Source organism: Bacillus rossius, assembly GCF_032445375.1.
Source record: "Bacillus rossius redtenbacheri isolate Brsri chromosome 4 unlocalized genomic scaffold, Brsri_v3 Brsri_v3_scf4_2, whole genome shotgun sequence".
Lineage (NCBI taxonomy): Eukaryota > Metazoa > Arthropoda > Insecta > Phasmatodea > Bacillidae > Bacillus > Bacillus rossius.
The window spans coordinates 26971202-26985001 of NW_026962011.1; the positions used below are offsets into that span (position 1 = coordinate 26971202).

Genomic DNA, 13800 nt, shown 5'->3' on the forward strand with positions numbered 1-13800 from the left:
ATTATATACCAACAAATTAGAAAATATTAAAAATAAATTAATTAGACTTTGCATTCTAAATCTATAAAAAAGTAAAAAAATTGCTATAGTTATAAAATTAATTGTAAATATGTCCTGGACAACACTGGTTTTAGGGTTCCCCAATTTCATAGTCGTCTAAAATCTACACTATGTACGATTAATAAAACCAATGATATTATTTTTAGACTAGTCAAGAACTATAATAAATTTGATCAAATCTGGTCAATAATGATCAACTTTAAAACTAAATTAGTTAAATCACATAATCTCCATATTTTATTTCTATATCTTACAATAAATAGTTCTTTCTCTATTGATATACTGAACCCAACTATTCACTATAAACTGTACAATTATCTGTCTACAATTTGTTTATTACATTTCTTCCTGTAGAGTATGATTGTATCATTAATCATTTGTATATTGTGTCCGTGTCTCTTGTTTGTTCTGTCCATTGTATCTTGTATCTTTTTACATGTTTTTTATTGAGTTTTTTTTTCATTGTTTTTGTTTCTTTTTCTTTTTTTTTTATATCCCTGTGCACACCTTAGTAACCTCTTTGTAGCATTGCAAGACCCTGCCCCCCTAAATAAATAATTTTCTTTTAAACTTCTTTTGTATATGTAAACAGTAATAAGTAAATGATGTATAAGTTATGAAACAGTATAATCAGATGTTAGGGATACTAATATATGTTATTTTCACTTGCTATGTTTTTAAGAAGGTATTTATTATTTTATTAGACATTTTCAATCAATACTATTTTTTATGTAATTATTCACAAAGAAGTCGCTGTACTAGATTTTTGCCTGTTTAGGCCTTCTTTTTCAGGTTATTTCTAAATGATTTTAATTTTGTAAAGTAATTTGTATTATGATTGCTGTTCTTAATTTTAATTAACGTGTTGCACTATAATTATAGATCACGGGACTGTGTCTGGGCTGGTGTGATGGTTAGAAAGACAGGCATGAGAGGCCTGTAAGTGTAAGTGAGAAAGGAACAGTGCTTCCCCGCCAACCGAGATAAAGACGGTAATTTCCCCCTGCGTGGGAACTGTGTGATAACTGCTGTCTCACGGTGTGGGAGAGTGAACGAGAATGGGAGTCCCCGATTTCGAGGTGAAATTGAAAAGAGATAGATCAGGAGAAGCCCAGAGTTCTGTGTGTACAAGGTTTTTCCATGTATTGTAACTTGTTCTGTGATTGGCTTGTATCTGTAAGCGTGAATGAAGCGTGCGTGTGATTGGTCAGTGAGGTCATGTGACGTCTACTCCCTGCGTGGAGGAGACGAGTTCATGAGTTCACCAGTCGTCCGTCGAACGCTGCACGAGTAGGTCACGTTCGATGGCTTCTCGCCAAATTATGATGTAATTTGCTAATGGATAATTTAACGTTGGTGGTCAGAGCCAGGCCGAGCATTAAGTCAACCTAATTTGTTTTATTTTCTTTCGAACAGTACTAAATTAGAAATTGTGGCCACCTTCGTCGGCGTTTTGGCTCGTGGCGAAATTTGTTTTCGCTGGGTGCGGCCATGTTTAAGGCCGCACTAATTTCGTGTACTAGTAAAAACATTACTAAATCTCCGTTATTTTTCGTTAATTCACATCGCGCAACCTGTGAGCATTTTTCGACGGGCAGATGTACGTGTTGAACGAGTGAGTAAAACTGTGAAAATGAGTGGATTCGTCTGTGCATTCTATTTGAAAAAATAAAAACAAAATTACAATCGGCGTTCAACATGTTTATTTTTGTATGTAACGAACCGTTATATCTTTAAGAGGTATTGGTCTACATGTCCCAACTGTAATAAATAAATTAATGAAATTAACAAATGATGTAAAAAACTATCCAATGACAAGAAGTGAAAACTCCTTTACACTGTATTCACCAAAATAATTACCAACTAACAATTTGCACGAGAGAGACAAATAAATAATAGAATTATAAAATTATTTGTTTACCTTCCCACTAATAGGTAAACTAGAATATTCTGGCAAATATAACAAAAATTACCATAACTTTAATAGGTACAGATTATTTTGACACTTAAAAGTACCTTATGAAATTCACTAAAAATTATTTTAAAAAGTTTGTAGATACAATGTAATTTTGGGAAGCTAATAAAACTATTAAACTTTTGTTACAAGAAAAGGTCTTACAAAAATTTTATTGAAACGTTATGCCGGCATAATCAACTTTAAAGTCATTCGCACTCATGACATATTTTGTGTGAAAAAAAAATCATAAAATTCACAGTTATTAGCACTTCCGAAAAATTTTACAGCCATGTATTTCTCTTCGAAACACACACACAGTTTTGCTTGGGTTCGAACTGCTTGCAACTCAGCAAACAGACTTACTCGTGATTGCAAAGTCCGGTTTGGAACAGCAACTAGAGCTAGACAAATCACGCCTCAAGTTGCAGAAGGTGAAAAGGACGTAAGTACACCCTTAAATGCTCCCAGCAGGTTTCACAATCAGCTTAGCTTCCCAGTAGCAGCCGAACGTGGTTTGTACGTGATTCCGTTGCCAAATATGCACTTCACATTTCAACACAGAAATCTTGCTCGTGCGACTTGTAAAATACAGGAATGTGACTTGGCTAAACATTATGTTATCGTGTTCGCTACAGACGTAACATACATCCTCGTAGACACTGCCGCCATTTCTTTTAAAGTTCCATTTACGGCATCGCGCAGCATACACCTTCTGAACTCATGTCGCGCGGCGGCCACTTCTATGAGCTTCCAGCTCATTCCAGTCTTTTCAAAGTAGTTGCTAACTTGATATTTTTTGATCCAAATTTACCACAAGTAATTAAAATTGTATTATTAACAAATAAACTAAATAAACTTAACTATAAATGTAATTAAATAAAACTAACATTGCTAAAAAAACAGAAAAAATTTCAAAAATTACAAAATAAAATACAGTGACAGGCCCATGCCACAATAGCTAACTTAACCAACTGTTGAAAACAGTAAACTCTTTTGAATATTGCAATGACATTTAACAGTCATCAAATGAAATGACTTTTAAAAACAGCATTTTTTAATATTTATTTTAATTTTTTTTAGAAGAGCACATACTTAATCACCTAAATTAATATACTTAATATATTTGAATGTGAACACAGTCAAATTTAAAATTTAAAAAAAAAATTGGAAAACTCTTACAACATATTGAAACTAACCAAAACATTATGGTGTATGAAATCATTGCAAAAAATGTTTGTGTGAAATGTTGAAAATTTTAGTGTTTCAATGCAAGTTACTTACAAAAAATACTATTAATAATAAAACCTGCAATAAGTGTATAGAGTGGCCGGCATCTACTAGCATTTTGATAGTACCAAAATACAGGAAGGAATACGGTAGTTGTTGAAACTAAACAAACAACATACTTGCTCACATAGTTAAGGATCTAATTTGCTATTATGTATTAAATTGTATGTAGCAAAAGAAAATACATATTTCTGTGCTGAAGGAGCAAGCTTTTTTCTAAAGGCTTAACACATTTTTAAATCATAAGAAAAGTCTAGCGACCATCAATGTGACATGAAACATGCAAACTTTCTGTATCCTCATGCCAGTGACCACTAATTTATCACAATGATGGAGCATGGCCATGGATTCAATCCCAAACCTCAGCATGACTTATTTTGCAGTGGATATCTCCGCATCGTTGAAGTCCGCACGCTAGCCATCCTCTGGTCCCCTCTACCCTTCACTCCACCCCTGCTCAACACTCCAGGCCGTTTGTCATAGTGACGTGTTTGTACCTTGTGATTCTTTTTCCCCTTAGTTTCCCCTTCTACGCCTGCGCAGTGGGAGGTTGTGTATGCTTATTTAAGGCCAGGTCGCCATTTTCGACTCTCTTTCGTCTAGTAAGTTTCGGGCTGTTAACTTCACTTAGCTTCTCGCCGCCATCTTGCTTAAAGGCTCCACCTTTTATTCTGCGTCTAGCTTCACGCGTCTACGGTATTGTAACTTTGTCAACCTAGGGCTTAGCTTGTAATTCTCCTTCATGTATTCTTGTTTTTCGCCTTTAACGTGGAGTGCATTAACGTGTATAGCTTTACTGAAGTTGTTTTATTTGTGTCAGTCTATTTTTCACCGTTCACAATTTCATTTCTTAAGTGCGTGGCCTTTCACTGGGTCAATGTTTGGAGGAACCACGTGCTAGTTTAATTTGCGAGAGTACAGAGGTGGGGTCTCACTCGAGAGCTGTACGCGGTGTCATATCTTGGATGCTTTTTGCCTGTTAGGCACAATTTTTGTTTGTGTTGTAAAAGACAATTCCATGGTAAAGAAGGTTTTTTTTTGCCGTGCCTGGATTTTCTCACCGAATGTGTGGGGCTTTCAGCCCGGGTAAGTTTGTGGACGATTCCTTTACTTTGGCTTGGTTTCCCCAGGGACATAACGTCTGTCTTGCGCACGTGACTTGGATAGTTTAAAATACTGTATTGGCCGTCTTTTCTCCACACGGTGTTCTTGCTCGCAGGCTCGTGTATAGTTTAGTATATGTATTTGCTTAAGCTTTGTTTTTTTTGTTTCACACGTTACCCGGTGGTGGCGTTATTTGGTAGACATGTGTGTCTCGAGGTTCGATTGTGTATCACCAAGCTTTCTGTGTAACTGAGGCCGATCGATTGGTGTAAGCACGCGACTGGTTAGGGTATGATCAGTGTGGCGTCTAGTTTTTTTGCCCAGTGGTATTAATGATATGTAATTATTTTTTTTATTATTTTATTTTCTATACTTTCTTTATCTATCCATGCTCGTTTTCTTTGCCTAATTGACTATTTGTATGAGTGGTCTGCGTATCTGCATTTGTGAGTCTTTATGCAAGACTTGTTAGGCCAGTGTTTATAGTTTGCCTTTTTTTTGATAAAGCTATAAAGGCAATATTTACACTTTATAGAAAGTAAATATTTAATTTCCTTTAATATTTATTATGTTTAATTACATTTTATTCCGTATGTTTATATTTGTAATCTATGATAATTCAGACTGTAAATTTCTTTGGTTATCGTTTTGTCTATGTATTACTCTATGTTAATTTTTATTTTAAAATATTGTCAAGGCTAGCATAGCAGTATTTTTTGAAACCACTATTAATTTAAAGATGAACACGTCAGTAATGGTTAGTAATTTTACTAGTTTTGTTTTATCAACAAACTAAAGAAAATCGTTTACTAGTGACGGAAAAATATTCTTTAGAACGAATTGAGACTTGATTAAGACAACAGCTAGAACGCAACGATTTTGACATTAATTTAGAATTGAATATTTATAGAAGATTGAAAATGGTTATTAATGCCAATATTGACTGAGATTTTGAAGGAAATAATAATTTTAATCGACGAAGATAAGACTCAGACGTCAAGATTTTAAATAATTACTTAAGAAGAGAAGTCGACAAATACCCATGTTCAAGAGATCGTCAAATGACTTTAATTTGCTTTGAAACTACGAAGAATAAATGCAGTTTACAATTCCGAAGAAAGAAGAGTCCTGTCGAAGATTGAAAAGTCGCAGTTCGAGCCCGGGAAGGATGACCGTCGCGCAGTCCAGCCCATAGTCTGAAGGATGTAGTCGTGACGGCGCGTATTCCTGCCGCACGCTAGAGAACGGAGGAGCAACACCAAGTTCGCAGTCCTGGATGAGTCGAACCAAGGATTCTCCGAGAACCTACACGTCTCGTGGGTATCCTGCAGCAAGGTTTGGTCCCTTACCCCATCACTCGAAGACTCGCTGAATATAGAAGTACCCTAACGAATTACAATTTAAACAAGACGAACATTTTTGCAGAACTAGAATCTTTTATATTATAGAGCATATTCTTTGTACAGAAAAACCGATTAACTTGTTCATCTTTAGATTTACAAATCAAATTCCGTAATTGCGATCCCGAACTACATAATATTAGCTAGTATAGATGGAATTTGATATTGGAAGAACGTATTGCTATTTTGGTTGACTGGTACTGCAAGTTACGTACCCAGTAGTCCACGCTCTACCGGACTGAAGTTAGTTAAAATAAATAACATCCAAATAATTAACATTTGATTGTAAAGATAATTCACACAAGTGAAAGAATTGTTAGATGCTTTGAAGTTGAGAGTAATAACAAATTCCATCTGTAGTTTAAAATAAATTATTTTAGTTAAGTTTATTTATATAAAGTGTGATTTTGTGCATGTCAAAGTGTATTGTCACCATCTTCATAAACATTACACACAAATATAAATATTACATTTGAATTTGTTTACACGTTATTACAAGGTGTAGTCACAATATTAGTATCTAACATACTTTTGACACACTTTACTTTGACTTTCAGACAGAAGATCCTAGATACAATTCTTAAAACTGAGAGAGGTAGGCTAGAGAAACCGAAATTATTAAATACATTAAATAATTTCAATATTTAAACTAGCTGACTCTACAAAGCGGTAATTTAAATTTTGTTTATAATACCCCGCCACGAACGCTGGCCTGCCAACTACGATCTGTACTTCTACGCTATAACTACGGTCAAGACCAAACTCGTAAACCCTCTGCATCCTCGTTCTAGCACGAGGCTACATTTGTGTATCTTTGGTGTGCATGCCAATGTAATTTCCTAGAGCTGTGGTTCTAAGGAGGCTACAATTTATGAGAACTGAATTGGAATTCAATGTTTTGAAGCCCACTCAAATCTTGGGTGTCCATGCAAGGCAAAACTCTACCTTTATCGTAACTTTTTCTACAAATGTATGCTGAACCCTGAGCATGCGCGCGTACGCACCTACTCCCCTCCCCCAACCACCCGCCCACCTGTTTGAGTCTTTAAACTTTAAATGCAGTTTTCTATAATTTATAAATATTTTAATATTTTTTAAAAATGTTAGTGATCAATATTAAGTACCTATTGTTACGAGTGGGAAAAACTGGTTTGTAAGGGTAGCCCAATTAATTTTGTAAGTTTTATTTGTTACTTACATTTACAATACTAATTTAATCACCACATTGTCTGTGCAAAAATCACTAAGTATCTGTCCAATCCACAGTTAACATTCCTTGCTGGAGCTAGGCTCAACAGAGGTTCGCCCCTTACCTTGCACCTGTTTACACACACAGTCTCGCACCACTCTGTCACAAACGTTCAGTCCCATCACTCAGCATCTGCGCTGCTCGCTGAATTCACACTTCACTCAACTCGCCTGTTGTAACTCCCCTGGAGGCCGGAGTAACCGCTTTTATACCCAATGCTCTTTCTGGAACTGACTGGATTGGTTGTGATGTGTTACATCATCCCGTGCCGACCCAACGCTCAAAGTGTCCAGAACATCAGCGCTTTTTCACACCACACCACATGGTGGTCTCTACGCCTACGGAATTCCCAGGCTACCCAGTATGAAACTATAAACTATGTATAGTTTATATTCATAGAAATAATGATATTAAATATATGATATTAAGCCTCTAAGATGAGTAATCAGTTTCTTTGAGTAATAATATAAATATTAAAAATAATAAAAGTGGTGTTTCTGATACGTAATTTGACTTTCTTACAAAACTCTACTAGTGATTTCAATATCTATGAATGAATAGAATTTAAGTATTATAGTGTTTAAACAGTGTTGCAGCGACAGTTACTTGAAAGTAAAGAAAAACTGTTTAAAATTATTTTACTTGTATCTGAACGTGTGTTTCAATGGTGACAATGTACTTATTTACATGGACATGCAAACTTACACTGCACAAGACAAATATCCACACATTACAAGTATTACAGTATATCATATTTTAGTGATATCATTGGTTTTTATTTATAAAATGATATCTCTAGTATTTGAGTCTTTAGTTTAGTTCAAGTAAATTCAACATCAATAAAGTAAATACTTTTTGGTTTGATTAACAAATTTTACGATAAATTACAACTTGCTATTCAAATATCACTATTTTGTTTTGTTTTTTAAAAAAACAATATTTATGCCAACTAGTGTCTCAGTCTTTACTTTAGTGCAAAAAGGATCCTCTGGTCTTGAAACTGATTATTATTGTCATGACTCGATTGGCTCATTAACATTGTCTTTTACTGAATATCAGTTAAATAAGAAAATATCTCAATGAAACTAATTGTGTTGACGTTCTAAGACATCATCATTTACTTATGCAAAATTTCCTTTTGATTGGCTTGTTAGTGAAATAAGGTACTTAGTGTTGTAAGTTTTACTCAATTATTAAAACAGACTCCTTGTTGGGCAACTTCGAGTAATTTGTGGTTGGAAGACAAACCTCAGTGATCCATGTCTCAATTTGGAACTGATCGAGAATACATTACTTATCGGTGGTCTCCTTCTGTCTTACTGGTAAAGCAATCACTGCGGTCTTTCCCTAGTCACGGCCCTGGTTCTCTCTTTTTCGTAACAGACGTTGATCGACCCGCGTTGTCGTGGTGGATGCTGCACTCCAGGGTCCGGGGTTCGCGTTGTCTCCTCTAGAAAACCGGCATCCTTCCTTCAGCATTGTGGTGATGTGGGCGCTGAACTCGGGTCTCCTAATCTGTAATGTCTCCTTAAGTAGCGGGCATCCTTCCTTCCGCGTCGTGGGACTGATATTCTTCTTTTTACTTCATCGGATTTGAATATACTCTCAAATATAAGGCCAATTACTATTGCCTGTATCACGTCGATCTTGAAGTATAATTCGTCAAGGGCGGTCACTACCTCTTCTCAAACATCGTAGTGCTGACAAAAATTAAATCATATAAATATATTAACTCTCTACTGAAACTCCTTTACCTTAATATTGAAATTTTACGACGATCTTTCCATTTAGCTTTCTCTATCTTCTGGAGCTTAGCTCTATAATGAGTCTAGCTCGGACGAAAGTTGAACAAAAACTCACTTTCCAAATTTCAAACAGTTCAATATTCTGTCTCTTGCTCGGCGATATATTGCTCGAAATCGTAAAAAAAATGTAAAAAGGAAAATTTATTCCACATCTAGCTGCCAATGAATTATCATCTATTAAGTGTTATATCGTAGAGACAATACAGAATTGTGGTAACGTAATTTTTCATTGGTCATTACCAAACAAGGCCTTAATAAAATTTTACTCCGAGAAAGTAATAAAATTAAAGTATAAGACAAATTGAAATACTCATAGAGAAAAAGGTTGCAATTAACTTTCATAATACAGCAAAGATATTTAACATAGAGAGTGAAAATAAAACATGTGAAACCAATATTATACTTCTATGGGTTCTTTTCAAAGTAACTCTATACCAGGGATAGAAAACAGTGCTCAGGAAGGAGGACGCAAGGGCAGGGGAGTGGCAAGGCCAGGCAGCTCTAATCCCCGAAGTTTTGCGTGCGTGACGTCAGTGGCTGCTCCAGTTACTGAAACGTGTCGTGGCATTGTCTCCCGCGTTCGTAACACTATTTCGTAACACTATAGTGGGCCTGTTCTTAAAGAGTTTAAGATGTGTGAATTGTGGCCTAAAGTTGTATTTGTATAATAATGAGCTTTACTTGAGTTGTTTTATTGCTATTATATTGTACTTTGTGATTAATTCTGTGGTTAATACCCTCCTGTAATATTTATACATTTGGTAATTGATTCATTCAATCCAAATAAGTCAATTACTAGGTATGTTGTTATGAAAATACTGTCAGTTGTTATACTGCCTCTTGTGTGTTTTAACTAGAATTGTTCTATACCTGAACAAGACCATTATATCATCTTATGATTTGTTTGTTGGGATTATTTATTTTGAATTGTGAGTTTTTCACCTAACCCCCCCCCCCCCCCCCCCCCAATTATCTGGTTTAGGCAACACGTGAAACAGATATTACTCAAAGTTTGCCAAGAAACAGTCTTTATACAGATTATAACAATACCAGTTAAAACACTGTAAAAATCAATATGAAGCTGACATTTTCAACTATAAAATCTTGAACTGAAGACACACCTGTATGCAAACTTCCGCTGTGCTGTGGAAGTTGCTTGCGGCACCGGTGTAGACATAAGGGTCTCATCAGTCAGATCGATGAGTTCCACACCCAACCCAGCCACTTTATCTACTCTCTCGTCCATCACAACTGAAACAAACAAGGATAATTGTTCCGTATCACACAGCCACGTTTAGCCTTTGATTCTGATGGCATAATGCTGTATAATTGATCCTGTAGTATATGATGCTTCTTGCTGTTTTAATTTAGTATGTCAAAAGGTTCTGGACATAACAAAAATATAGAAAAACTAACAATCTTAGGCAGTAAAAATATCATTGAATTAAAAAGTAATTTTTTTTACACTTCATTTAAAGTAGTGTTTTGAATCATGTAGAAACGAAAAATTCATAGGTTACATTAACAACGTAAAACTTACTTTAAAATATTGAGAACTATTGGTTGAGTTAGAATGGCAACATTAAAAATACTGGGAAATCATGTTACCTTAGGTTAGCAATGTTATAAACACTTTAAAATATTGTTGACGGTTGGTTGGTTTAGTATAGTGACAGTAAAAACACTGTAAATTCAAGTGAACAGTTGGGAAGGGCAAGAGAGCTACATCTTAAATTCTTAATTCCTAAGCAACCATTATAAATATATTATAGTATTTTTAATGTATCTGTACTAACACAACCAACCATCCACAAAGTTTAAAAGTATTTTTAATGTAGCTAGCCTTACGTAATCGACCATTCATAATAATTGTAGAACTTTAGAACAAGTACAAAAACAAACATGGGTAAACAACTAATGGTGGCGGCACCTGCAATACACAGAAAAGCCGTGAAGTAAGATATTTACCATCCTTGGATCACATACAGTATGTATAAAAAGTATTTTTACACTGAGCTTTTTTACAAAAAATAATGTAATTCTATCGAACAATACATTAAACAAAAATAAAGGGTATCAATTCTTCTTTTCTTGATAACATTGAATGAAAAAACCACCGAATAAGAATATTTTCCTTTTCAAAAAAAAATAATAACCAAATGAAGTGATTTTGGGTAGTACAAAAAGTATTTCTACAGTCATTTGTTCTTTATAAAAATGAAATTAATATTTTTTTGGGTATCCTTTCGCATCGATTACTGGCTGCAGTCTTTGTGGCATCAAATCAACAAGATTTTTTGTGATGGTAGGAGAAATTTATTCCCATTCTTTTTGTAAAACCTCGAACTCCGCGCAATTCAAAGCTTGTCTTTCCCTGATTAAATTTTCTAAAACACTCCAAAAATGCTTAATAGGATTTAGGTCCGGGGATTGGGGAGGAGTAAGCAATTGGCCGGGTACATTATACAATAGCCAATTTTTTAGTATTATAAGCTGTGTGCTTAGGATCGTTGTCCTGTTGAAATGTAAAATTACTTTCAAGTCCAAGTTTTTCGGCACTCGCTGGTATTTTTTTTTTAATGTTAATGTACATCTTATAGTTCATTGTTTCATCAATAAATGTAACTTTCCGACTCCTGCAGCACTCATAAACCCTTACACCATTACCAAACCACCACTGTGTTTGACAGTCTGTATCAAATTACTTGGACACAGTTCGGAGATTTTTTTTACCACACTGTACGCCTCCCATCTGATCCGAAAAGATTAAATTTACTTTCATCTGAGAATCTTTATGTCTGTATTTTTTGATGAATTCAAATTGTTTTTCGTGATTATTTTTTTTGACAAAAAAGTTTTCACCATGACTTGACAATGATTTCCGCAAGATATTTCAAACTGTACTAATTGAAACTTTTGTATTTCGATCTTGCATGGTAGCAGCAATCGTCGGAGCAGATATTATAGTTTTTTTTTAAATAAGACGCACAATAAATCTTTCATTGGTACAAGAAAGAGTGTGTGGTTGACCACGTATGTGCACATTTTTTACTGTTTTCCGCATGCCAAATTGATTGATTATGGATTGAATTGTTGAACGGGCTTGACCGATGATCGTTGAAATTAGCGCAAGACTTTTGCATTGATTATGAAGCCTAATAATATTTTTTCTTTCCTCCTCTGTGGTTTCTTTTTCTTTAAAACCCATTTTCTACAAGTAAAAAAAAACAATGAAAGATGGAATTTTCATCATTAGATATGGTGGGAAGGACAAACCAAAAGTGTAAACAAATAAACGAACAGTGTTCCCGACCTAACATTGAATGTTGTCCTTGGTCTCAAAATGTACAAATACTTTATGTACTTCCCGAAATAACTATATTTAGTTATTTCTTTGTTCCATAAACTAAAAAATTCTTATTCATTAGTTTTTTTTTCAATCATATGAAGAGAAGACGAAATTATATTTGTTTATCAAATTCTTCGATAGAGATACACTATTTTTTGTAAAAAAAGCTCAGTGTACAAATAATTTTTACACTCACTATATTTAGGTAAGGAAGCAGTCACAAGTACCTAATGGTATATCAACTTATCAATACTTTAAGAATAACCGTAGTTTTCCCACAGCATGGCAACAGCTCTATCGCCCAGTGAACACACCTGTGCGCTATAGGTACTAAATCGGCTAGCAAAATATGTTTTTCATTAGAAAAAAAAAACTGTCTTTCAGACTAGCAGTATAGTTGTTTTCAAAATCGCATTTTTAGTATTGTTGCATTGAACCAAAGCCAGGAATATTATTGTAAATGGGTAGGTACTTGAATTTTATATATGCCACAATCGAATGGGGTTATATGCCAAATTAGGACTACACATTCGGAATACAAAACTGACGCAACATAAAAACATAACAATTACAAAAACTTACTAAAAAATACTTACAGCTGTGAGAAAAAATTTAAAACAAGACACTTACCAATATTTTACTGCTTGAGTGTTATTACTGTCATATATAAAAAATTAATAACAAAATTAATTCGTATTAATACCCGTAACTTGTTCAACGCAGTTTAACGGTTCAAATTTTACACCATAGAATAAAGAGTACAAAACTTTAAACACAACAGTCAAATATTAGGCATTAGCAACTAACGATTTAAAAAATAGAAAAAAAAATAACTCCACTTTTAACTACAAAATATAAAATTACTGCTTAAAACCAATAATTATACAACCACAATTATTAATATTATAGATAAATTCAAGGTTAACCACGTCTATATTATTACATTTTAAGTTTGTGAAGCAGTTTTTTTTTCTCATATAATTGTTGGGACATGTTGGTAAGACGCCCAAAACAATAGCTAAAATGTAATGTTTGCGATGATATGGAAACAGTTTAAATGATGTTTTTAAAAATGAAATGGACTAATATTCATGTCAGTGATTCAAATGCATGCTTATTAACCATCACAAGACATTATCAAGCAATATTTCCGCAATAATTTAAGCGGGAAAATATGTCTGTGGTAAGGTTAAAACGTTACTTCACAGCTTATCATCTACCGAAAATTCTTAACTCCATGAATAAACTTATGAGTGAAAAAATGTAATATTTTTTTCTTTTCGAAATAAATCTGTGAAACTATCATCCCTAGAAATAGTATCATCTTTCCAAAGATTAAACTAGTGACGCCGTCCCCGCTACCTCTGATTATTTAGACGTGATTTTGGTTTGGGTTCGTGATCTCAGGGAGGATTCGGCCTTGTGGCTAGAGGTAGGGGTCAACGCAGTAGGGCCCCCCGACCTGTTATGGCCACTCGGGACGCCTGAAGAATAACACAAAATTTAGTTAGTGAATTTAATACAGCACAGCCCAATACATGGTGCTGCCCGTTCTGGCCGTAACCGTTTGCCCGACGCGACTAGTCACA

The 13800-nt window shown here is 34.6% G+C and overlaps 1 protein-coding gene across 1 annotated transcript in view; it reads right to left on the minus strand.

Annotated features, from left to right (window-relative positions):
- The window catches only part of LOC134542500 (uncharacterized), a 145627-nt gene extending 132676 nt beyond the window's left edge, over positions 1-12951 (minus strand). The window contains exons 1-2 of the mRNA XM_063386847.1: positions 12842-12951; positions 9984-10113 (exon numbers count right to left, since the gene is read on the minus strand). Coding sequence (XP_063242917.1) covers positions 9984-10108 — 125 coding nt within the window. The 5' untranslated portion in view covers positions 10109-10113; positions 12842-12951. The remainder of the gene's footprint in view (positions 1-9983; positions 10114-12841) is intronic.
- Positions 12952-13800: the final 849 nt, after the last annotated feature.